The sequence below is a fragment of the Dermacentor variabilis genome, unplaced genomic scaffold (assembly GCF_050947875.1).
Source record: "Dermacentor variabilis isolate Ectoservices unplaced genomic scaffold, ASM5094787v1 scaffold_15, whole genome shotgun sequence".
NCBI lineage: Eukaryota > Metazoa > Arthropoda > Arachnida > Ixodida > Ixodidae > Dermacentor > Dermacentor variabilis.
The window spans coordinates 429,992-456,768 of record NW_027460313.1 but is presented as its reverse complement, the minus strand read 5'-3'; the positions used below and the strand labels follow the sequence as shown (position 1 = coordinate 456,768).

General features: G+C 47.5%; 1 protein-coding gene across 2 annotated transcripts in view; it reads left to right on the top strand.

The window, feature by feature from the left end:
• LOC142568011 (DNA (cytosine-5)-methyltransferase 3C-like) overlaps positions 1 to 21,857 on the top strand; it is a 394,257-nt gene extending 372,400 nt beyond the window's left edge. For both annotated transcript variants that reach the window (XM_075678102.1, XM_075678101.1), the window contains one exon: positions 20,692 to 21,857. In XM_075678102.1, the coding sequence (XP_075534217.1) occupies positions 20,692 to 20,860 (169 nt within the window). In that variant the 3' untranslated portion in view covers positions 20,861 to 21,857. The remainder of the gene's footprint in view (positions 1 to 20,691) is intronic.
• Positions 21,858 to 26,777: the final 4,920 nt, after the last annotated feature.

The window sequence follows — 26,777 nt, the reverse complement described above, 5'->3', positions numbered from 1 at the left end:
CTCCAGCCGACCAATTATGGACCTTCCCGGACGTAAAGCTAGACCATGTAGCTCCTGCGGGTACTGTTGCGTTACTTTCGTCGTTCCGAAATCCCCCATTGACGCTCCCAACGAACCAGAACTTGCTTGATGTTCGTGTCGGCGGTGTGGCTTTGAATTCTGGGTTTTTACCTGCCAAAACCACGATTTGATTGTGAGGCATGCCGTAGTGGGGGACTCCAGATTAATTCTAACCACCAGGGGCTCTTTGCATGCCCCCGATGCACTGGACGAGGGCGTTCTCGCAATGCGCCCCCATCGAAATGCGATCGCCGTGGCCGGGTTTTCATCCCGCGACCTCGTGCTTAGCAGCGTAACACCATAGCCACTAAGCCACCACGACGGGTAACGGTGTCCCTTTGACGGTGTTAATTGATACTGGAGCACAGGTGTCCATAATGAGTGCTAACCTCCGTCGTCGACTCAACAAGGTTCTCGCGCCTGCTACTACATGAGCCATACGCGACGCCGATGGCAGTTCTGTTGCAGTCACTTGAATGTGTACTGCCCCTATAAACGTCGCCGGCCGCCACGTCGCAGTTCTTTTTACATTGTTGACCACTTCTCCCCATGACCTTGTCCTGGGACTAGACTTTGTTACGGCGCATTCCGCTCTGATCGACTGCTATACCTTGAACTTCCTCTTCTGTCGCGTATTCGTGCCGAACTCCCGAACAACTTTACGACGGCTGCCTTCGTCGACCTGCCGCCTAAAGCCTTGGCTTTCACCCGTTTGATATCTTTCCCTGTGCCCGATGGATATTACTTCGTCACACCGGTTGTTGATGCTATTTTGACTGTCAATATCACTGTACCCCACTCCTTCATAACAGTTGCCAATAACCAGACATGCCTCCCCACTGTTAATTTTGGCCTGATCAAGCAACTTCTAGCTAAGGCATATTGGTTGCCACGCTGCGTTCTATAGCAGATGACCACGTCACGAATTTTTCAGTTGTCTCTTTACGATTCTTCAGCACGTCCACATGATGCAATTTGTCTCGAAGCTACATTTACTCCTGTTATGACTGCAGTAGACAACATGCTGTTTGTCACGCACGAGAGAGAACTACGCGAGAACTACGAGAGAACTATGCGAGAACTACGCTGGCAAGGTAGCTGAAGGAGAGTTCCCATGAGAGGCTAGGCGCTGATAATTTTGCCCTAACGAGCTGCCCTCGTCAGAGAAGAAGCGCCACAAAGGGAAGAAAGAGTTGCCACTCCAGGCGAGGTAGAGACAATGCTAAGGGCTAATGGACGTATCCCAGAAGAAAGCCGCCCCGAACACGAGCCTGTCCTATACCGAGAAGCAGCGGAAATGACGAGTTCGGAGTAAGATTTCCTCCCTCATTCCCACGGCCAGACCCTCTCTCTGCCTTTGCGCCCTCTGGAACTGGGCGAGGTCAGGTCCGATACTCCGTCTCCGACAGTGTTGTATGCGCTCCTTGATTGGCTGTTGTCCTGGTGGTTTGTGACCTGTGTTCGATTGGCTACCGCCAGGAGGGGTGGGGGTGGAAACAGAGTTGTTATAATGACGGTGCACAGAGAAAACAAGCGGCTCTGAGCAGTGGAAACGAGGCTCATCCAGACTTTCGGTGTTAAATACTTGACCTTTTTCTGTTTTACCCATTCAACGATGTAAATAAGTTTTGCGCAAGTGCCAGTAAACCTCTTGGTTTTCGTTTTCCCACCTTGTTGCCATAGATCTTATCTACCCTGGTCATGACCGTTCCTGCTCGGTTGCCCGCTACACAATTTCTCCTGACTGGATTACCGCCCATGCGTAGATCACGGTCTACCCAGGAAGGAAGCTAACCGTTGTCGCCACTTTACAGTTTACACTGGAAACTGCACTGACGCCGTCTTTCCACACCACCATTGCCTGTCTAGCGGCCTATAAATCAACTGCTATCTCATTGGTTCATCAGTGGGCATGTTAGGGCAAGGTATACCTAACATGCTGTGGTACTGGTAGACCTGGTAGCGAAACTTCCACAGGAGCCCATACGTTCAAAACATGGCGGTTCATCGGCAGTTCATGGGGCTTAGCGCCATCTTTATGTGGAGGGAACACTTCCGGTGGAAGAAAAAATAATGTGACGCATATCCGTTAAAAACAGAAGTGACGTCATTTTGTTTTCAAAGGCGCGAAATTTGTTTTGTTGGCCTGCCTTTAGAGCTATATATTAAAATGCCCCGCCATTCGACTTGATCGGCGTTTCGAGCTTTCAGCGCGGAAAGCGATGCAGGAAAAAGCCAGCCGTACGGTTGCCGAAATCGCACCCCTGCACAAATCATACTGACACGTGTACTTATATTTATCGGGCGACCACGTTTCGTCGCCTAACAAATCGCACAGCGCGGGACGCGCCTGCATGTATCCGAAGTTTCTAGAAAGTTATCGATGCATCTATCTGCTGTCTGTTGTCGCCGAACCTTGTGTTATCTGATTTCATCGCCTAACGCGAATGGTGTAGAACTTTGTGGAAGGCACGCGGGTCCCAACGATTAGTCTCGAACATTCGATGACTGCTGTATAAGAGCCGACGCGCTGGACCCGCTGATCAGATTTTCGACGATCGCCGACTGTGTTCGCCGCTATCGTTGTGCTTTAAGTGTAGCCTCTCTTTGTGGGCACAGGTTCGCCCAATAAAAGCTAGTTTTGTCTTTCACAGTATTGCTACTGTGTTCTTTAACGTCACTACCACGTGACAATACTTTCTTTGGAGGCGGACAAAAGCTTTAGGCGTAGAGTGCTGATCCTATCGTCGGATGACAAGCCCGTCGGCCAGTACAGTTGCACGAAAACAACTACACAATTACCTCGCGGTCGTAGCTCGCTACTTTTGACTGAACAAAAATTAAATTATGGGGTTTTACGTGCCAAAACCACTTTCTGATTATGAGGCACGCCGGAAATTTCGACCACCTGGGGTTCTTTAACGTGCACCTAAATCTAAGTACACGGGTGTTTTCGCCCCCATCGAAATGCGGCCGCCGTGGCCGGGGATTCGATCCCGCGACCTCGTGCTCAGCAGCCCAACACCATAGCCACTGAGCAACCACGGCGGGTTTTCGACTGAACAGGTTAAGAAGCGATGAAGCTACCCGCGTCAGCAAAATTCAGACAAACTTCCACAAGCAAAAAAGGCACAGCGTGTGAGGGGGTCGTATTTCAACAGGTGAACTTTACGAGCGCGCCTTTCTGCACATTTCAAGAGATGCATTGCATTGCGAGTGATAGCGCCGTTAACGCCCCTTGTACGATAGGCGCTGAAAATAAATGTATTGAAAATAAATAATACAATCAAATAAACTTGTATTTTCTTAACTCGTCCCGAATGTATAACATTGCTCAGGAATTTTATTTTCATTTAATGAATCTGTCTCGCTTGAATTAAAAAAAAACGCTTTTTTTCTTTCCCAATGTTTGTTCCCTCCAAACATAGTCGCGCTTCAATCGCTGCTCCCATAACCACTCTTGCTGATGTCGGTGACAATTTGTATGAACCGCTTTTCGCCTTAAGCTTCGCGACCTATTTAGACCGACGTTGGTTAGGGCGGCAGCGATGCTGTTTCGTGAAGCTTTGCTTTGTTTCTTCCCACAAACTTTATCTACCCTCGCCATGACCGTTCGTGCTCCGTTGCCCGAGACAGAAGTTTTCCTTCCCTAATTACCGCCCATATGCGTCGATCACGCTGTACATCGAAAGGAAACTACCCCTTGTCGCCACTTCACCAGCCACAGTTTACACTGGAACCTGCGTTGACGCCGCCTTTCCTTTCGACACCAGCAGCGAATGTCCAGCGGCCATGCAGGCGCAGGACGCGCCTGCATGTATCGGAAGTTTCTCGAATGTTATCGATGGTTATATCCGGTGTCTTGTCACCGAACCTTGTGTAATCTGATTTCATGCATGCGGAACGCGAATGGTGTAGAACTTTCTGGAAGACGCGCGGTCACCAGCGATTACTCTGGAACCTTCGATGACTGATGTATAAAAGCTGACGCGCTTGACCAGCTGAGTAGATTTTCGACGATCGCCAACTGTGTTTGCCACTATCGGTGTTCTTTGATAGCCTGTTTTTGAGGGCACAGGTTCGCCCAATAAAAAGCTAGTTTCGTCATTCACAGTTTTGCTGCCTTTTTTACCGTCACTACTACGTCACATCTGGGGGATGTGTTAGTGCGCTTATGTACCGAACGGCCCCGCAAAGCCGCGAACAAAGCATGAACCCCGAAGAGAACAGCAACATCGCAACGACCAGCGACCTAGCCGTAGGCAGCAAAGACTCTTACCGGAATATGGACTTCTTCCCGAAAAGCCCAGAGCGATCAAGCTCAAGTCAGCAACCCCAATGGCTGCCCCAGCGTCCCCAATTCTGCTGCAACTACCTCGGGACCCACCAACCTACCATGGATCATCACCTGAAGACCCAGACACCTGGCTGGAGACCTATGAAGGAAAGGCGACCTACAACAACTGGGATTTCAACGACAAGCGGCTACATGTCTTCATCACATTAGAAGAAGCCGCGAGGACCTGGTTCTAGAATAGAGAAGCCACCTTAACGACGTAGGACCTGTTCCGAAGCGGCTTTCTGCATACATCACAAGCGTCGTACGCAGAGAACGAGCCCAAGCGCTACTAGAAACCCGAGCGCAGCTGCGTATTGAGGCCATCGCGATCTTCACGGAGGAGCTGAGCCGTCTATTCTGCCACGCTGACCCGGAAATGTCCCAGAAAAAATTCCGCCTATCATGCGTGGTGTGAAGGAAATTTTCGCCAAAGTGGTACGAAGCCCACCGAAGACCGTAGACGAGTTTCTTTGCGAGGCCACTAGCTTCGAGAAGACATTGGAACTGCGGAACCGGCAATTGAACCGCTGCACGAGCTCAACAAACTACGCCGGAGTTCAGCCACTGACTACCGAAGAGCTGCGCGAGACTATCAGAGCGATCGCGTGGGGGGAGCTTCAGAAGCTGTTCGTTTCATCACAGGCTCAAGTGGCTTTGATTGTCGACGTCGTACGCGAGGAGCTCCAATAATCAGTCGGAGTACCTCAATCGCCTCAGCCGGAAGCAGTGACGTACGCCGCCGTAGCCCGCCGTCACCTTCCCCCTCCGGGCCTGCGCCAGGGCCCGGTAGCGCCACAGTTCCCTCGTCCACCACCACCACCGCCGCCGCCAGCACGCCAACCAATAGCCGCGCGCAGCAGTCCATGGAAGACTAACGTATAGCTAGTCGCCGATCACCGTCCGCTCTGCTATCACTGCGGAGAAGCTGCCACTTCTACCGCCGATGCACTTTCCGCGAGATGGGACTGTGAGGGTTCGCCGTCAACGCACAGCGCCCTAAGTGAGGTGGACGCTCTCGTGATATCGAAGACCACCTCATCGCTACTCAAGGGAGCCGTCGACGACCGTCCCGTTCGCCGTCACCAAGCCGCTTGCCTGACGCCGCAGTGCCGTCCATACACCGTCCCAGCCCCGGGCCGGTCCGTCAGCATAGATCCGGAAAACTGAAATCAGCAACCGATGGAGGTGCGGTTGCTGTTCATCGAACTGACGAATATCCTCCGCCGCAGACGAAGACGCCGAAAAGTCTATCTCGACGACATATCAACGAGACGCCGCCACCCGGACGAAGCCTAGAAGCAAAGAATATCTCGACAAAAGAAGACCTGACGACGCGACGTTTCAGCTACACGTCAACACGATGCAGCCGTGATGCGACGCCAAGACCTAACTGCAACGCAAGACAAAGAACAATCAATCAAACAAAGACAAATCAGATTACACAAGGTTCGGTGACAACATACAGCGAATAGAACCGTTGATAACTTTCGAGAAACTGCCGATACATGCAGACGCGTCCTGCTCTGTGCTATAGCATTTGTTAGGCGGTGTAAAATGGTCATTCGAAAAAGATAAAGAAGTACACGTGTCAGTAGCAATATGTGAACTTCTTAAAACTTCTGTCCGCTATTCATCGCCTCTTGAGTTAGTGTGCGTGTCGTTGCGTATCAACCACCGTCAAGTGTTATTGTGCGCCTGTTATCAGCCACCAAATGCCGCTTACATATTTTAGGCCCATACTTTTGGGCGACTTCAATATGCGTATAATTGGAGTCGTGCATTTCTGGCTGTTTCGAGTATGTAATGTGAAGAAGCCTTTTGAATCTCTGCTCTCATTTTTCGTTGTCTCTACTTGTAAAAATCTGGACGTTTTTGGTTTTAAAGTGCCAGCGTGCGCGATCTTTTTGTGACAACCACCCACGATATTGTTTCACTTTTAACCTTCCTACCAGGTATAAGTGATCATTGTCTTATTTTATTTGATATAAAAGAAACAGGTAAACAACCAAAACGCAAGAAAAAGTACACCCGAGACTACAACGGAACATATTTTACTTGGATAAAGGGGAACTGGAAACAATTTTGGACATCTACATGCTGAACTTTAATGAGCTACCTCGGGAAGGTAATTGGAACCTTTTCAAACATAATGTGAGAAATGGAATTGATAAATACAGATGTAGATATACCACGATGGTTTATGCCCTGCAGTCATCGCTCCCCATGGTTTAACGCTTCGTTAAAAGGCCTTTTAAATGAGAAGAAAAGATTCTTTCTCAGGGAGAAAAAAAAGAAGCATTCCGGAAAGCTCATGTTATCTGCACGCTGTTCACTTATACAAGAATGCAACTGAAGACGCCAAGCAGATTTTTTTACTCTATGACACTGACATCGTTGTTACTATTAAGAAGATATTATAGAATATTATCGGTATCACAAAAAAAGAAACTATCACTTGTTGACGCGAATGGTTGACTTAAATGACTGGAAGGTGGGTTAGGTTGTGCCAGTGTTTTAAGTCCGGGGATGCCAGTCCCCCACCTAAATATAGGCCGTATCCTTGGCTAGTGTACCTTGCAAAATGCTTGGGCATATTATTTCTTCTGAACTAACGACGGTTTTGGAAAACAAATCATGTTTTACACCTTTTCAGCATGGACTCAGCTTACTGCATTTACAAATTCACTTTTTGCTGCATTAGGTAGAAGTTTCGACAGCGACTGTAGCTTTGTGGATTTACGCAAAGCGTTTGATTTGGTTCCTCATCAGCTCTTCTGTTTCAAGCAGCGCAGACTTTACCTGGGGCCCCATATTCTTGCTTGGATAGAAAATTCTTGGATAGAATTTCTTGGTAATCCATTTCGATTTGTGATTGTAAACCATTCGAATTCATCATTAAGTCCCGTTATTTCCGGAGTTCCGCAAGGTTCTGTTCTCGGCATTTTTTGTTCCTCATTTACATGAATGATTTGCCACCTGGCATTAATTCATCCGTCAGGTTGTTTGCTGTTGAGTGTGCGATTTACAGGGCGACTTCTTACAGTCCCGATAGCGCACTTTTGCAATCTGGTCTTGATAACGTATATAATTGGTGTGACGAATGGTAAATACAGGTAAATATAAACAAATGTAAACTTCCAAGGGTGTCTAACAAGGTTTCTCATAAAAGCGTGTCTGATAATATTGATAGACAAACACTAGAACAGGTTGCATCATACAAGTACTTAGGCATCCACATAACTTCTGACTTCTCTTGGGATACTCGTAATAATTTTGTCTTAAACACTACTAGTAAAGCTCGAGGTTACATCAAACGCAATTTCTCTAAGGCACCATGGTCACTAGAACTCTTGCACAATATAAAACACTTACCCGGCGTAAAATTGAATATGCGTCCTTTGTATGGACTCCAAGCTATGAATATCTTATTAAGAGGTTAAAATCAGTTCAAAATCGTTTGGCTAGTTTCATTTTAAGTAATTATCATCGTAAATCTAGTGTCATTGATAACACACTGGTTTCACTCAGTGAGGGTCAATCAGGTCACAAACAAATTCTTAAGAACACTCAGTTTTAACAGATCATCAACATTGATTTCGAAAAGGATTTTCCACTGCAACACAATTGGTTACTATAGTTCATACATTTTCAGGTTGTCTAGATACTAACAGTCAAATTGATGTAATATTTCTAGGTAAGGGCAAAGCATTTGATGTAGTTCCACACGATAAACTAATTACGAAGCTTTAGTTGATTGGCTTACCAGAATTATTCATTACCGGGTTTCAACTTATCTAAACAACCGCAACCAATACGTTCAGGTGGGAGAGCGCACAGATCATCGGGCTGAAGTTCACCTTCGTTTTTCCAAAACGAATCAGTTATTTCTTCCATTCATTCTATTAACCAGCAAGGAATGGAACAGGTTACTCGCTTCCACTGCCATTCCGAGCCACCTTTATTTAAAAGTGCACTGGAAAATTATATTCAGGTATTTTTATTTCCTTAACTAGTTGTGTTGCCTTTTCCTGTTTACTTGATGTTTCACTCTGCTAATGGTTTTGTTTTGGTCCTTGCCCTTTTTTATTTCAAATGGTATTAGTTAGCTTCTGCATCATGTCTCGGCAGCACGTATTAAAATACGTGTAACGTACTTGTTCCCTTCTGTAACGCCATATTTGCCCTCACGGTATGGAAATAAATAAAAAAAAACGTTCGGCAGAATGTTACATTCCTGTAACACGTGAAGGCGAAAGCCTGCTATTAGCGTGGTGATGCAATAAGTTGTGCTCAGACTTCAAGAGCTGCAGTGTGAAGTTAACGTATGACACTGTAGGTCGACCTCTTCAACGACACATGCGAGCGCCTAATACACAGCCTAAATTTTCTTTCTTTCTTTCTTCTTTTGTTCTTTCTTTAGTTTTTCATTCATTTTCAACCGTTGCATGTTTGCTTGATTGCGGGATATGAGCCATTCCTGATGATGATATCTTTTGTTTCACTGGACTAGACGCTGTTCTTTTTTTCGGGTATGAGCCATTGCAACGAGCCACTTAAGGCTTTCGCCTTAATAAATAAATAAGCAGACGGGTGCGTTCCTCCGTAATAATTCCGCCCGTAAAGATCTCGCTCATGTCCCAGGAAGGAGCGTTGGTGAGGCACTTGGAAAGCGAAGATAATGGACTGGGTTGCTCTGTGCGAAATCTGGGAACGTCGGAAACCGTAGGGTCAAGAACGGCTCGATTTCAGAGCGCAACTCTTAGGCGCCCGTTCCTGGGTTGAGCGTCGGCTTAACCGCGGGGACGCGTTCGTGCCATTGCTCGCGGTTTCGTCGTCGTCTTCTTCCACAGCTGGCTCCGATGCCGCTCATCACGACAGCGTTCCCATACTACCCCTCCCACCGCGAAGGCGCTGACGGCACATGCCCATTGCTAGTCGGTGCAGTGATTTCGGTCTCAAATTATTCGCCCTAATATATCGCGAAATGAAAACACGTATAAACCAGCGCTCAAATTTTGCATTAAGAGCGTGTGGTAATCGTCGGACATTCTTTTTTTTGTCTAAGATATTGTCGTCGCGCTCAGTTGGTGGAAAAAGACTATCAGCGTGACGACCGCCAGTCCTGTAACGCAACTCAAATTCATATTCTTGCAACCGTACAGGGCAGGATGGGTCACGTATCATACGGTGAACCAACAGAGCGAATGATGATGATTGGTGACAATTGAGCATCGGCTGCCTTATAATTGCGTGCGAAGATTCTGAATCGCAAAGATCCCTGCGAAGCACTCTTGCTCCGTTACAATGTAGTTACGCTCAGGGTCAGTTAAACAACAGATGGCATAGGCTACCACCTGTTGTTCGTTGTTAAAACGTTGGAACGGTGCCTAGGCGAATTCGACTGGCGTCTCTATGAACATCGGCGGCATCAGACGGATGAGTCGCAATACTGGCCTAGTGCGAGCCTCGAAGTAAGCGCAGCTACAGCGGCGAGAACAAAGGCTGGTGGTGTATTGTTGATTCAGCAATAAAAATGAAAGCTGGCTATTAGGATTTATTTACTTGCCCTTCTTAAGAGGCTGCTGGCCATCTTGATTGCCTCGTCTTCTTTTCCGACTATTGTCCCGAAGCTGTTGCTTTGTCCCGTTACAATACATGAGTTGCACAGCTCTTCCCTTCGGTAATCTTTTTCGTATGATTTGGTCATATTGAAGTCTTTCAATCTTAGTGAATAAAAATAAAATAAAAAAAAGAAACTAAAGTTTCTCCCCGCCTATAATTTTTTTCACAGAACAGTGTTGTAATACCGAAACATTTTGCTTCAAGTTAATTAAAAAAACACTCCGCCAAAGACTGACTTTTCAGAAACGGATAAGGAATTATTAAACGAGGATGAAAAAAAGGTTACGGCATAAGACATCTCACCATGACTGCCGGTGGTAATGCGAATAGCAATCGAGCAACGTAGCGACAGGGCGTACTCCAGAATAACGATATTTTACACGTGTAGTGGTAATTCTGAAGCTTTTCTCGTTTCGGTTACAGCCGCATACTCTGAAATTGTCCGACTTTGCCATGCCACTCGCTTGCCAAGGTCGCCCATGAGCATGGAGGCATGATGCCGACTGCATGACGCCGAATCAGTGAGGACGGGATGACGAAGAAGGAATGATTTCACTGCAGTGACAAAGACGTATAACGATGACAGCCTGACGACAGTGAAACGTCGATCCTTAAATAATGACAGTGGTATTACGACGACAACGTGACGATGTCGTGAAAATGGCGGTATGATCAGAACCGGAGAAGCTGGAATGACGATGATGGCATGATCAGGACGGCATGACAATGACTGTATTGCAACAGTTGCATGATAGCGCCCGTGTGGCGACACCGCAATGACGACGATGGCATGACAGCGACTGCATAATCACAATTGAATGACTACAGCATGATTACGATAGAATTACAAAGAAGTGACGTTGATTGGTCGATGAAAGTGGTATGACGACGACGGCATGGCGACAACAGGATGACTATACTTAAATGATGGCGATGGTGAAAGGACAGCGTGACTGCGGTGGCTTGACGGTGACTGCATGATGACGGTCGGATGCCGTAGGTAAAATGATGGCAATCCGACGAACGAACGCCATGGTACCTCGAGTATGGTATGGCAACGAATACATGACGACGACTGTGGCAACGATGGTATGACAAAGGTATCAGGAGAATTGGATCACGACGAGCGTGTGATTACAATGGCGTGACTATGACTATATCACGAAAGCTGTATGACTACGATGGCGTGACGACGACTGCATGACGATACTCGGATGACAAGCCCGGAGCGACGATAACGGCAAGGCCAGGGCGGCATGATGATGACAGTCAGACAATAGAGGCGTCATAGCGACTGACAGTATGACAGAATTAAACAAATAAATTCTGCCGTTTAACGTGCCAGAACCATGCTTTGATTATGAGGCATGGCGTAGTGAGACCCTTCGGATTAATCTAGAACACGTGTCGTTCGTTAATGTGCAGCCAATGCCCGGTACACGGGCGTTTGTTTCTTTCGGCCCCATCGGTATGCGACCACCGCGGCTTGGATTCGATCCCGTGCTCTCGGGCTTACAGCGCAACACCACAGCCACTACGCCACCACGACGGGTTAGACGGCATGACAAGGGTGACGTATAACGACTCAATAACGACAGCACGATTATATACAGTTATGAAAAAAGATCGACATCGATGGAAGGCGGTATGACGACGGCACAACGACGATGGTACTGATAAAACTACAAGGTGGTGACAACGACTTGACGACGACTCTGTGACGGCGTGATGACGACGGCATGACGAGAGTAAGGAGACTAAGCTGGTATGACGACAATGAAACGACCACGACACCATCACTACCAGAAGCACATACCTGGTGGCGCAAGCACGTCGAGAACCTGAGCCACTGGGTGGGCATTAGAGGCTAGGTAGACCGATAAGCTAAACACGCCTCAAGTAGGCAAAGAATGGTATGCACATTGAAAGAATCCTGACATAAATAATACGGCCGCTGAATTCAGCGTTAGCTTTGGAATGCTATCCAAATATTTAACGAAATAAACTGCGTCAACCTGGGGCCGTATAAGGTAAAGATATTTTATTAGTTTATTCCACGCTCTTCTCGTCAGACGTACGTACTGCGGAGGCACGCTTCTGGCGGTGCCCCGCACCGTTGTTTCAGCAGCCCCGTGAGACGCTTTCCTCGCTTATAGGAGGTCATATTTGTTTTCTCTCAAAGCGAAGAGTATTGCCTGCCTTGAGTGGTTCTTATTACATCATTGGTTGAGAAGAGACTAGGAGCTCGCAGAAGTGGCGAGGGTATCATTAAAGCTGAGGTAGTGCAGTAAAAGTAAATAACTGGGTTAAGATAGAGGCGCGGGAGTCTGTGATTGGCCTGCTTAGTTTTGCTTAGCTTGTGGTGGCTGGTCGAAAATTGCGACGGTGTGCAACGGGCCGTTAAACTGACGCTAAGACGGGTCATCAGCGAAGAAGAGTTAGCAGAGCGATGTCGCTTACCTCCAGAAAGGGCTAGACAACGTAAAACTGTCACTAAATATATTTTATAACAGTCCACTTCCGTTATCCATTATTTTGACCCTGATGGGGCCGGCAAAATTGATCGAATCATTCTGCGGGTCGAATTGAAAGAGATGCAGAAAAAAAGCAAAACCCCACCGCTGATTGATTTGACAGTATTTGCCTATTCTAACACGCCTCCGAATCGAACGCACACCCACTTTCTGTGTGTCCAAAGTGGAAGAGTAACATAATAACGTCAACAAAGCTGCTAAAGCAAGGAGAAATCTAACGCGCAACCTATTTTTAACTAGAAAAATTGTTGCACAGTGATGGACGGTTTGGTAAAGTGAGCTTCGCCACAGAGTGTTTAAAAGTTAGCTTCACCCCAGTACAACAAGGTTATGCGGTAGAACATACGAGCGCTGCTAAGTCGGTTTTAGTTTCGTGTTCGATCGCACCGCACTGCGCTGGCAATCTTGGGTCCAATTTTCTTCAAAAATAAAGAAAGACACGCGCGTGCTTGTCCTTCTTTGCCTAAGTCCTTGTCCGTTTGGCGCTGTTACTTGTCAAAACATGAGTTGCCACCAACTCGCCCTAATTTCCTTTCTAGTACACACGCTAGAATTAGGTAAATAATGGGACATCATGGGCTACAGTTATCGCTTGAAAATTCTCCTAGGGCGGGCATGGAATACGTGTTTTCGACAAGAGATGACGTGTGTTCAAAGAATTCACTGTCAACTAAGCTCCGCCGAGACCAAAGCTGCCACTAAAGAAGTCGCTGTCGGGGTGCTTACAATGATGCGCGTATGTTCTGACTGGTTGGGTAGAATTATCTGGTGAAGGCGAATTTCAGAATAGAAATAAAGAAAGGTTGGGCCCATAGAAATGCATGGGCGCCGGCCGGAACGTTCGGTCGGGATCGAATTAACCAAAAGATGCAACTAACCGAAGTAGAATTAACGAAAGCCGAATGTATACGCAGAGAAATCTATTGTCGCTGGCAGCTCTGAGTAGCCAGTGCCACAGCAATCGACGGGCAGCCATCTTCCTTTCGGAATGGTGCACTCTCAGGCTGTTCCAGAAAAAAACATATTAAGTTTTGTTCGGTACATGAATAAATCTCTATTGCGTACGTCAGTGTGACGTGGTGCGTTTTCGTGGCTTGTTCTTATTTTGACGTCGCCTGACAGACACGTGAAGTGGGTGCAGCGCGAAAAAATATGTCCAGTAGCTCACTTCTACTAGCGAAAAAGGTTCAGAATCGGAAATAACTTCTTTCTTTTGCTCAGCCCAATCATACATAAACAGTGTGTAGAGGTTGCACCAAATGCGTGAGAGACAGCCGAAGTGTGGAAAGTCCTGTCCGGCTGGATGAACCAGACGTCCGGCATGTCGATGTAGGATTCCCGGACACCCTACACCCGGCGGACGTCTGCCGGACTGCGTGAGACCACGTCAGGCGCCTTGGTAGAATCGGTGGGCTGACGCTGACATGGCAGGGCTCTGTCGACTGGGTCACCAATTTGAGGGAGGCGGCTGCGAAGAGGTAGCCGCCGCAGCCATGGGTTATTTAGGCCGGCCAGCCATTACAGCGTGATCTCGGGAGCGGCCGACACCGCGGCCGCTGAGGTCAAGCGAGCTAGCGTGTTCTACTCTCGTGCTGCCTGAACGTAAGCCCATCTTCTTCGCCTGCTTTGGAGGTGATAGTTGTGTCATAGCTGTAAAGTATTTTTGACCTCAGTCAAAAAAGCAAAAAAATTAAGGGTCATTCGATTCTGCGAAGGTGGATGACCAGCGAAGCGGTATATACCTATAAATAAAATAAAACGGCAAACCAATATAACCGAGACATCTACGTTTTATGTTTATTTGTATTTATGTTTGTCTCGTGACCACAATGATTATGGCTTTTTGGTCGCTAAGATAGACGGCCACGGGCTCTGTGAAGACAATGGAGATGTTCTTAGCTACGGTTAGGTCTGTGCACGACAGATTGCACGTCGTGGAGACATTGGACGTGGTATAACATTGAAGGCCGAAGCTTTCCAAGAGAAACGCCAACAACTACTTTCCGTCGGGACGAGACACGTCGACGTTGCACATTCACACCGAAAGCGGAGCGTCTAAGCGGACAAGCGGATTTTCAAAGCGGCGAGGCGGCGAGCGCCCGCGCCTGTTCAGACCGGCCGCGTTGTGTGGCTATCCGCGCCGCCGGGAGGGCGGGGCATCTCGCAATTTCTTTAGCAATTTCAGGGACGTGCCGCCACCTCGCGGCACTTTGGGTTTGTGCGCGCACTTTCGATATTTTTTTCTTCGTGGGTCGGCGCGCTCCCATCCGCTATCTACTTCTGCAAAATGATGAGCTCAGACGAAGAAGACGAGATCGTTGGCATTTTACTCGCCACTTGTCTAGTCGATTTTCAAGATTTGTTACAGCGCAACACAAGACAAGGACAAAAGAAGGTATAAAGCGACGACACGGCGCCGTGTCGTTGTTTCATACCTTCTTTTGTCCTCTTCTTGTGTTGCGCTGTAACAAACCTTACTATCAATCCCAACTAACTAGCCCAACTTGCCGTTTTGACGCTTTTGAATAACAGAAGCGAAAAGCCCACGGGAAGACATTCGTTTACATTCCTTCACCAGCGCTTCCGCAATGTCGGGTTCTGATTGGCTGCGGCCAAAGCGGCCAACTTATCCGCGCGGAAAAAATCGGTCCGGGCGCGATCCGGCCAAGCGGCCGCGTATTTTCCGCAAAGCGTAAAATCCGCGGCCGCTTGGCCGGATCCGCTTGTCCGCTCCGCCTTCGGTGTGAACGTGCCCACAATGACGATGGGATTGGGGTCCACCGGGAGGTTCCACCCAAATCTGTCATCATAAAAGCTTCAAGGTCCCTCTAAGACGCTCCGGGATTACCGTATACGGCGGCTACAATGATTCCGTCCCTTGTCTGTACGGCGCACGCGTCGGCACATTCCACGGCAAGGCTCTCGCCCGTCGTCCATAAGGCATGAGGCGCAACGGCCGCGTTGTCGTTTGCGTAGATCGCAATGCATCAAGCCATCATCCATCACCCGTTCTGACACATCTGGCCGTAAACGCAGCTGGGACACATACGTAGATACGATTTTGCCTTATGCTTAAGCTATTTTAGTTCTGTAGATGCCGTCTACTCATATCTTTCGCTGACTACCTAAATTAACAAGGATGGTGACATGTGCGCAAAGCAAGCATGAACACCGCACACTCGATGACCGCGGAAACTCGCTGTCAAAAAGCTGGAGTGAGGAAGCGCGGCAGCAGCAGCGAGTGAACTGACCTTCGTGCTGCCTCTTGCTTCAATGTGAACTAAGTAGCGAGAGCACAGCGCACACGAAGATATGAGCCCTCGGCGCACCTAGACTGTGGACTCATCACAGATAACTTTCAAGATAGGGCCCGCGCGGCCGCGCCTTGCGCAGCAGCTGCCGGAGGAGAACGCCCCCTCCCTCACTCCCATCCCCCCGGTGCCTTACGCGCGACAGAAGATGGCGCGCTTCCTCCCCACTTTCCTCTGTTGTACGCGCGAGATTGAGCCGCCATCTGCGGATCACCTTTGCACGCTTTCAATCGCACATGCAGCATTCGGGGCACGGCGACGATGCTTTTGCCCACCCTTGGAATTTATTTATTATTTATTTATTTCAACACAATGGCAACCCTTTGGCAGGGTTATTACAGGAGTGGCGTACATAAAGAAGAAAGGTTTACACATAAGGGGTTACAATAATAGTAATTGTCAGGTGCAAATTTGCTAAACAAGTACAAATAAGAAGAAAAAAATATGCGTACAACAGTAAGTATGAATACGAACATTGACAGGCATGCCAATAAAAAAAAGGAAATAATCATATGGAGAATGCAAACAAGTACTATGACTTCAGGCTGATGAGTACGTATTAAGTGAGTTATGTAACCGCTCAAGGAAATCATAAATTCATTGCTGTTCGACTACAAGTCGGTCAAGAGTATTCCATTCCCGAATGCATCTAGGGAGAAAAGAATGATAGAATCTATTGTTGTTGCACGAATATTCTTGGAGTCTGGGATCATGTGTATGACGCAGGTGCCTTATTTGTTTAGTTTTGACGTATCTTGTGTGGTCTATCTTAATATAGTTGTGCAGTAGCATATATAAGATCTTCAGGTGGTGTACTTTAGCTCGACTTTGGAGTGGGGGCAAACCTGCACGGCGTAGCAATTCTGTCGGGGAATCAAGGCGTAGATAGCGCCTAAAAATGAATCTAATCGCTTTGCTCTGCACATTTTCAAGCACGCTGATACCGCTACTTGTGAAAGGGAACCAGACTATATAGGCAAATTCTAGAATCAGTCGCAGAAGTGTGGTGTATGCTAAACGCTTAGTGTCACGGTCAGCGTGCCGCAGCGTCCGCTTAAGGAGAAACAATTTTTTCATGGCTTCGTTTTCGCGGTTATAGCTCCCGTGTGAACTGTCCAACTGAGATCAGAAGTTATTATTACACCAATATATTTTATTGGCTTACATGTCGGTGCGGGACGTTATTAAAACCATAAGGAAATGGTAAGCTTGTTTTCTTTTTTGTTCTTGACATCACAACTGTTTTTTCTGAATTAATCAACATTTGCCAATTAGAGCACCAACTTCTTTATTCAAGGCAACGTTCAGCTCAATTTGTTCACTATAGTAAGCAGTCTGCGAGTAGCCTAATATATGTGTTAATGTTGACTGCCAGGTCATTTATGAACAACAAAAATAATATTGGTGCCAAGACAGATTCCTGGGGCACACCGGTTGTGCCATTTATTGTGTCAGAGCTGAACAAATTGTACTGAATTATACTGAACTTATACTGAACATCACGGCTACGGCGAAGCCGACGGCGACGGCAAAAGTGCGCCTTGAGTGTCCATATGATTGCTATCGCAATAAAATGTTATTCTGGGGTTATACGTGCTAGAACCACGATATGATTATGAGGCACGCTTGGCCTGTGTTTGGGAGCAGAACTCAGTACATCGTCTTCTCTTAACTACTGCGTACCCCTTTGCCCTGACGAAGACAAGTGGCCGTTTTGAAACGTTGGTTCCTGCGACATCTCTTGTTCGACCAGTATTGATCGTTTTGGGTTACCATATTCTTGCGATCCTCAACTTCGTACTGGGGGCGGTCAACATGCTTGTTCGGCACACGACGCAGTGTTTGTGTGTCGCTCGCGTGCGACAATTTAGTCTTAGCCAGTCCCTTAGTGCAAAAATGTCATTTCAAGGAAAAGGTACTCCCCTGCTCTCATTGATTTTTATGTGATATGATGAGTAGGACGGGTGACTTGGACGAAAGAAATTCTGTAGATTCGAAGGGAAGTGGGTGGACTTCATGGCCAGTTCTCAGAAAGCCCCCACGCCATTAGCAGACAAGCCTGACGCCTCCTTTTGTGCCTTGAAGTTCACAGCCCGCGCGAGTGGTTGATTGGCATCGGTCACGTAATAAGAAAAGCTGGAAGATCCTACGGCCTGTTGGAATCGATGTTATGCGGAGCAGTGTGCGAGGAGCCTACCTAGTTAGCGAAACGACCATGAGTGTACGAAGACATAGGGGGCTGTTTCATGACTTATTTGACACGCATGTCATGATCTGTATTTTATGTTCGTCATACACTCTTGTCACTATGCAAATCTTGGTACATACCAATTTAACGAAGCGACCATGGGAGTACCAAGACGTAGGCGGCTGTTTCATGACCTGTTTGACACGCATGTCATGACCTGTCGCTTAGGTTCGTCGTACACTTTTGTCATACTATGGTGGTTTTGGTACATACCAGGTTAACGAAACGAGCATGAGAGCACCAAGACGTTCGCGGCTGTTTCATGACCTACGTGATACACGTCATGGTATTCATGTCATGACCCATCATTTATGTACTGAGCACGAGGTCGCGGGATCGAATCCCGGCCGCATTTCGAGGGGGGCGAAATGGGAAAACACCCGTGTACTTAGATTTAGGTGCACGTTAAAGAACCCCATGTGGTCGAAATTTCCGGAGTCCCCCACTACGGCGTGCCTCATAATCAGAAAGTGGTTTTGGCACGTAAAACCCTGTAATTGAAAAATATCATTTATGTACGTCATACACTCTTGTCATACTATGCCAATTTTGGCACTACCAAGACGTACGTGTCTGTTTCATGACCTATATGACACGCGCGTCATGACCTATCATTTATGTTCGTCATACACTCTTGTCATACAATGGCAGTTGTGGTACATACCAAGTTAACGAAGCGGCCATGAAAGCACCAAGACGTACGCGAACACTGGAGAACGACCAGACCAAAAGCCAGGGTGACCCGAAGCGTTCCAAACCTTTCAGGCAGCAAAAATTAGCGTCAGTACTAGAGTCAACAGAATTAACAGGGGCTTGCTAGATTGACAGCAGTGTAAATTGGGCGTTTGTGTTGGTAACCGTGCATGTAGCTATGTGGGAGGCCTCGACAGCCGGATATCTTGAATCTGCGTATGCGTAGAATACAGGCCGACCCAAACACCGCGTCCTCACTTGGACGTCAGGAATGCTGGCTTTATTGGCTAAAGACGCATATACTTTTCGCGTGTTTTATTGCGAAAGCATTATATGCCCCATTAGGCGAAAATCCAACGTTGTCGTTGCCGGAATGACGGAAATATGTTACCCAAAATAGCCGATAGCGCGAAGAGCAGGAACACGTAAAAAATGCTCGGATTGACGTCACATCTGTCAGGCAGGTTCCTGTAAACGAAGTAAATTATTGAAATTGAAAAGAAAACTTATTCATTTATTTTATTTATTTATTCAGTACCTGCATCGCCATTAAGGCATTACAACAGGGGGATTTATTCGAAATAAAACAGTTTATAGAAGGGTATTTATACTTTTAAAGCGTGTTAAAAAGCATCAACAGATGTAGTTAGTGCAATATCAGGCGGAAGAAGATTCCAGGCGCGTGCTGTCTGGACAAAAGAAGAATACCACAAAACGTCACCTTTAAAAGTACGCTCCTTGACTTTCAAAGGGTGATCGTTTCTTTGGGATACATACGAAGGTGGTTTCATGTATTTCTCTCGACTAATGCCGGTATGGGAATGATATATGCTATAAAAGAATTTCAAACGCAGGTTTCTCCTGCGAGTCTTTAGGTCCGGCCATTAAAGAGTATGTTTAGCCTCTGTCGTGCTGAATTTTCTCTCATTGTTTCCAAGGAAACATCTGGCAGCCCTCTTTATTTTTTTCAACTTTGTTGAGTAATTACGAGGTGCAAGGGTCGCAACATACACATGGGCATTCGAGTATTGATCGTACATGTGGTACGATCAACGATTTGAAATTTGGTACATTTCGGTCTTGGTGGGAATCGAACCCGGGCTTCCGGAGTTCGAGACTAGCACGCTTCCCGACGCGATGGTGGCTGCGTTATTGCACACGTCATGTCGCTGCCTTTCGAGTTTCATCGATGCTGTATCAACCAGAATGCTTTCCGAAGCGTCTACCTCAGCGACGGCTGTGAAACGTAGTCGCCCACGGAAGAATGCCTCAGAAAACGAAGCAAGGGGACAAAAAAAAAAAATCAAATGGTTCAAATTTTTCCGAACTGTGGATAACGTATACGCAAACAAACACTTTGATTCTGCACAAAAAACTTTAATGCATGCCGAAAACATGAATCGAAAACGTTTCACCTAAGCGATTGCAATGTTTTCGCATCCCAACACGTAAGCAGTCTTAAGTGTCTCTGGTGAATTTTTTTTTTACTTTCCTGATTAAAATGCGTTTTTGCCGCGTATACCGCTTCCTATTTCACTTCCTTCCACTGGCCGCTGACATTATGGCTGACAGTTCCAAAGTTCCGAGACTGTGCCACGAAGGAGTGTCTTCTATATCGCACGTTTGATGGTGCGCGCGATGAGAGACATGCGAGTGATCGTGACTGCTAGACATATTTGCTCAACGTAATCTTGTGTCTGTCATATGCATGCTACGTTTTATACACATCTGACTGCATGATGGCTTCGCTGGTGCATCACCTGGCAATGTTTTCGACGGTGCGCCTCTTCTGCTTTTATTTACAGTTGTTTGTTTACCTTATAAAAGAGTCATTCTGTAGACTGCTGCCACTCAGCTGCCTCACCTTCCATTTCCCATGCGCAGGCTGTTTGGATTTCCAAGTCATTACACCGACGTGGGCAACATTTCTCTGGGCAAGCGGCAGCAGCTGCTAGGGAAGGCCTGGAGCGTGCCGGTCATTTGTCACATCTTGCGGCCTCTGCGATCCTTCTTCCGACACTCGCAGGATGCTGCGCACACGACGGCCACCTAATCCCGGAAAAACTTCCATCGGAATTTCCTCTATTTGTAACATCCTGCGGAGCACATGAGGTGTTTCAATTGCGGGAGGAACGTTCTAGTAAATCATGTGCGCCTAGTGCCTAGTCTTGGGAGTCTACATACTCGCCGTTTGAAGGCGGTGGTACATCCTTTGGCTATTTTGACTTTCCTTGGACAAAATCTTGCAAGCTTTAAACACTTGAGGCGGTATAAATGATTGTAGCTACGAAAACCTACGTCTTTCTGTTCCTTCGTGTTTGTTTGGACATGCTGTAATTACATTCGCATGTAAGCTATTTTGGTTTTGTTATTCCCACTATCTCTAGCGTTCTGGGATTCACAGAAGAACGCTTTGCACTTTAGTAAGCATTGTGCAAATTAGAAGAGTCTACTTATATGTTCATGTTTAGTTCAGGATAGAAAAGATTATATATTTGTGTTTCATACTGTAGGCATAAAAGCCATGCCACAAATGCTATTGAAAGCGAATACAACTGCGTTTACTACAAAGTGTTACTGATCTCCGTCGTGAAGATGTTTTGGTGTGTAACTGCGAAAACGTGCGCCTTTCTGTTCCTTAATTCTTATTTCCAGATATTATTTAGACAGTTTTCAATCACATTCGCACATAAGTTATTTTGATGATGCTATTCCCATTGTCTGTAGACTTCTGGGATTGTCAGAAAACAGTTTTGCACTCAAGTGAGCACTGTGCACACCTCAAGACCCTTGTGGTCAAGTGTTCTTGTGCAAGTGTTCATGCAAGTGTTCAAGTGTTCACGTTCATATATGCAACAGTTGTGAGTAGAAAAGATTATATGTGTTTGTGTTTCACACTGTAGGTATAAAAGTCATGCCACAAATGCCTTGACAGCCACTATAGCCGTATTTTCATTAAAACATTACCCGTCTTCACCCTGAAGACGTTTTGGCCTGTAACTGCGTAGCTAGATATTGCACCGCAAATTTTGTTCTGAAATAAAAAAAACATACATATTTATTGACTTCCATATTTCTTACACTTGGCGATGGCCAAGGAAGCTTGCCAGGCCCGTCGGCCTTTATAGCACATGGAGACAGTGGATAAGAGCGAACATAATATTGGCCAAGGTGGAACAGACATTACCATGAGTAATAGCGGTGGAGGAATGTGTTGTAAAGGCTCCTTTAAGAGCTGTATTGATAACAAATAAACAACCAAGGAAGAATTTAACAAATTCACATCAGCAAGAATTAACAGCGATTGTACGAATTTTTATAGGACAGGAGACGCGGAAGGCGATGAGAAGAGTTCGCCTGTTCTTTGCTGAAAAGATAGATCAGCCCATTGAAATTGAAGCTCTAGAAGCAAACCCTATCTCTAATGAGCAGATTCTCTTGCCAAATGATAAAATGGTAATGAAGATGAAGACATTGGGTTAGATATATGAGCTCTTTCTTTACAAGGAGATAATGGAAACTCGGCATTGGCTTGTGGGTTTTCACTATTATTGGCAACACGTGGCAGGGGCCTTAAGACCATGTGGAACAAACTTAAAGCAGTACAGACTAAACTAGGGTGGACTGTGCAAGGGCCACTTGCTTTCCCAGGAAAAAGCAGCCACTGCTCTGGCGTCATTGTGCTGCGAACCTGTGGAGTAGAGAATACTGCTTCGGGAGCAATGACACGCTTTTTGGCCTTATAGAGTCTCGGTATCGTAGATGAGGAAGAGTGCTTGTTATACCGGACGCTACCAGAATTTTAGAGAAACCTAATTGGAAAAGACGGTCGCTATGAAGTCACCTTCTTTCGAAAGAAAACTGTAGACCTAGCAGACAACTTCTTTGCTGCGACAAATTGACTGGGCTGATCGATGCGTAAGGTCAAAAAGGCTCTAAGCTCTTGGAAAAGTACGACACCACCATCCGCAAATATCTAGAAGGCTCTGCCGATACTTTTTTCCTTCAAGTTTTCCTCGTATACTTCGAGTATACTTTATGCCTCATCGAGCGGTGATCAAAACAGAGCGGACAAATACAAAGATTCGCATCGTTTTCGAAGCGTCCTCGCATGAACGTGTCGCAAAGTCGTTAACAACAATTATGAAGATTTCACGTATTGTGGCAATACAAGTATGTGAAGCATTTTGCAAGTGGCGACCCGCCGTGGTAGCTCAGTGGCTATGGTGTTGGGCTGCTGAGCACGAGTTCGCGGGATCGAATCCCGGCCACGGCGGCCGCATTTTGATGGGGGCGAAACGCGAAAACACCCGTGTACTTAGATTTAGGTGCACGTTAAAGAACCCCAGGTGGTAGAAATTTTCGGAATCCTCCACTACGGCGTGCTTCATAATCAGAAAGTGGTTTGGCACGTAAAACCCCATAATTTGTTTTTGCAAGTGGCATCATCCCTGCTGCGGCGCGCCTTGACCGGCCCTTTGACTCAATGATTTCGAGCAAGCGCTCATTGTGGACATTGGGCACGTTGAGGGTCAGAAAGAACGTGGGCTTGCATAGCTGCTCGCTCATTGGCAACCCGCTCCCCTTTCTATGCATCTACCTCAGGCGTACGTCATCGTGGAGCTGCGCGAGAAAACCTCTAAGGAACGCAATGTACAAATTGGCGCATTTCTCGACGAAGCTGCGCTCTCCCAAGAGCTGTTTTGTGAGCGCCAGGAGCCGGTTGTCGTGCACGAGGTGGGAAATATGTTTTGAATTCGCTCTTCGTGTGGAAGCAGGGACTGTGCCGGGTGTTTCGCAGACGGCACAGCCGGATCTGGCTCGGCGCAGGCAGTGCGCGAGAATCAGAGGCGAGAGCCCGATGACGGAGCTCGAATGACGACTACGCCGGGGCCACGCCGCCAACGCGAACATGAGCATATACTCAGCAGCTCAAGTTGGTAGGCACCTGTAGCCCCGCCGGCGTATCAGCATAGATAGATAGATAGATAGATAGATAGATAGATAGATAGATAGATAGATAGATAGATAGATAGATATTGTGTCAAGTTAACAAAGAATGCTTCGCATTAAAATGTGGAATCCAGCCTGAGCTTAAACCTAGACGTCGCTACACTTCTATTGCACTTCCGACGACACGAGGTTGCTATGACAGCAGATGTATAATAGGCGTTTCTTCAAATTAGTCTGTGCAATGAAGACATGTATTCTCTGCCGTTTCTACAATTTCTACAATTCCTGGGGGAAAGAAAGGTGGGGCCATTGTAGCAGACTTTCGAGCATGCCGGACGCTTCGCTATGATCCTCAACTTACGATGCCTTGACACGGCTGAGACCAAGCAGGATTCGCGGCGTCTGATTTTCTGTGAAATCCCTTCTGTCCCGACGAGTGTCATGCCTATGCTGAACCTGGGCCTGCGCCTTTTATGTTTGGCATGCTTCTCAGGTCCCGCCGCATGGGCGCACGCTCTTGCATTTGCGCTGATTAGTTGGGTTCCACAGTGCGTCTGCTTTTGTAATAGGACATAGCCACATTTGGCCATTCAGCAAGCTAGCTCACCATAATGTCTACCTTCAGATGGCCTAGCTCTATCATTGCCCTCGACAGCATGCAAAACTTCTCGCTGGCCTTCGAAGTGGACCTCTGCTTCCAAAACAGCCTTGCTAAATGGCGACACTACTCTGCGCGCTTGTCATTGTGTGCGTAAACTACTAGTACCACAGCCCCCTCAGCGCCATCTGGACTAGCTCCATCAAGACTAGCTTTGTTACTCTCATCTTGGCCTTCGCAGTGGGCCACTGCTTTCAAAGAATCTCTCTTGGCGGCGAAACAACATTGTTTGCGCTCGCCACAGAGCGTGTGCACCAGTGACACCACAGCATTTCCTACGCATCCTGAGCTAGTCGCCATCTCAATAGGCGGTCTGTCCTCTACAAGCTCGGTATTGTCGCTATCAACTTGGCCTTCGCAGTCGGCCTGACTTTTTCGCACTTTCCAGCACCTATAGCTGGCGCGGAGAACGTTTCAATATGGCGGGGATAGAGGTGATGGAGGCGACACGAAAGCGTGCGCGTCTCCAGGTGCTGACGGCTTACGGGCCTCTAGTATCTCTAAGCGCGATCCTTGACCTTGCTAAGGAAACGAAGAGATGAGTTGTAGAAGGAGAGGGTATGGTGGCTAGAGGGGGAGGTGTCAGCATCGGCTGGGCTGCGCCGCTATGGCGGTGCGACATTTTTTCATGACAACGACAGGAGGCGCGCTCGTCGTCTCCGAGATGCCTAGCGCGAGGTTGTTTGAGCACTAATCTCTCCGGCGCGAAGCTCGCGTCGTGAAGTTAGCTTCGCCTGCCTCGCTTTTGTTGCTTGCTTGTAACAAGGAGTTATGAGTAGCCCTCTTGACTCACGTCACTGCAACAATTTGGTCGATATGCAGAGTAAGCTGGATGATCTCCACGATTTGGGCCACCTAAATGAAAGGGCCCCTGAAACGGTTCGGACAAATTTTGTAGACGCGTAGGGTACAGCTTAAGTAGAACATTCGCACCACAGTTTAAGTGAAGCATTACGTAGTAATGGAGCTACAAGCAATTACAAGTTACCCTCCTCCCTAGCCATGCTTTTCCTCCTCAACTCGTTCGCCGAGGCATCGCGGCTAAGCTCCGCCTTCAATGGTTCTGCGTCACGATGCGACGTCACATCGGCCACCTCCGGTTGTTTTGGAGCTCGCCCCCGCCCGCGCGAAACGCTCTCCGCTAGCCGCTTGGCCGTCGACCCCAAGCGAGAGCTATCGAAGCAGCGTGCGTTGCGAACATTCTGCCGCAGCGCCGAACGTGTCTGGTATTCCGTTAACCACACACCAGCGGAACGTTTCGACGGAACGGTGGAAGCATAAACTCAAGCTGATGTAGGAACTTTAACGTAGACGTACGTGAGCTGCTTGATCGGTCTCCACGGCCCAGCCACCCGTTGGTGCAGAGCTTAACCAGCCAAATAAAGAGCTAGTATTGCTCTAACCAAGTGTAAAACAATTTAAACATTTACAAGAACAACGTATTAGCGATTACACTCCTGCGAAATATTTACACCAGCAGCAAAGAATACGTTTGGTTATTACTACTGTGTCTAGTTGAGCTCTATGCCCCCAGGTGGCTGCACCGTGCAGACCATTTACATTTGCGCTTCTGTTCATCTCATGAAACGATATGCAAGGGGACACGGACAGGCCCTGTCCCCTTTGCGCTTGCGTTTACCCTAATACAGCACTCGCGAAACGCTATTGCGTTAGTAATCTTCCGGTGTAAAGTGACGGCCGCAATCGCGCAAATCCTGGCGGCGATCGGATAGCGGCAGTCCGATGCGCTGCAGCCAGTCCGCTCGTCTACTGGCTTGCAGAGGGACAAGATGTCGCAGCTGTCGCTACGTTTGCAGTCCACAACGCAACAAAATCGAATCATAGCGCTCGCGAAAAGACAGACCGACACTGACGGCGGAGCTCTCGTCAAAGACTGAGCACATTGTAACACAATCAGACAAGACTTGCTGGGTGCCGGAAGTGCTTAAAGGGCCCCTGAAACGGTTCGGACAAATTTTGTAGACACGTAGGGTACAGCTTAAGTAGAACATTCGCACCACAATTTAAGTGAAGCGTTACGTATTAATGGAGCTACAAGCGATTAGAAGTAACCCTCCTCCCTAGCCATGCTTTTCCTCAACTCGTTCGCCGAGCGAGCGGGGCTAAGCTCCGCCTTCACTGGTTCAGCGTCACGATGCGACGTCACATCGTCCACTTCCGGTTGTTTTGGAGCCCGCCCCCGCCCGCACGAGACCGCTCCGCTAGCCGCTTGGCCGTCGACGCCAAGCGAGAGCTATCGAAGCAGCGTGCGTTGCGAGCATTCTGTCGTAGCGCCGAACGTGTCTTGTATTCCGGTAACCACAGGCAAGCTGGTCATTTCGGCAAATGACTGTAGGCA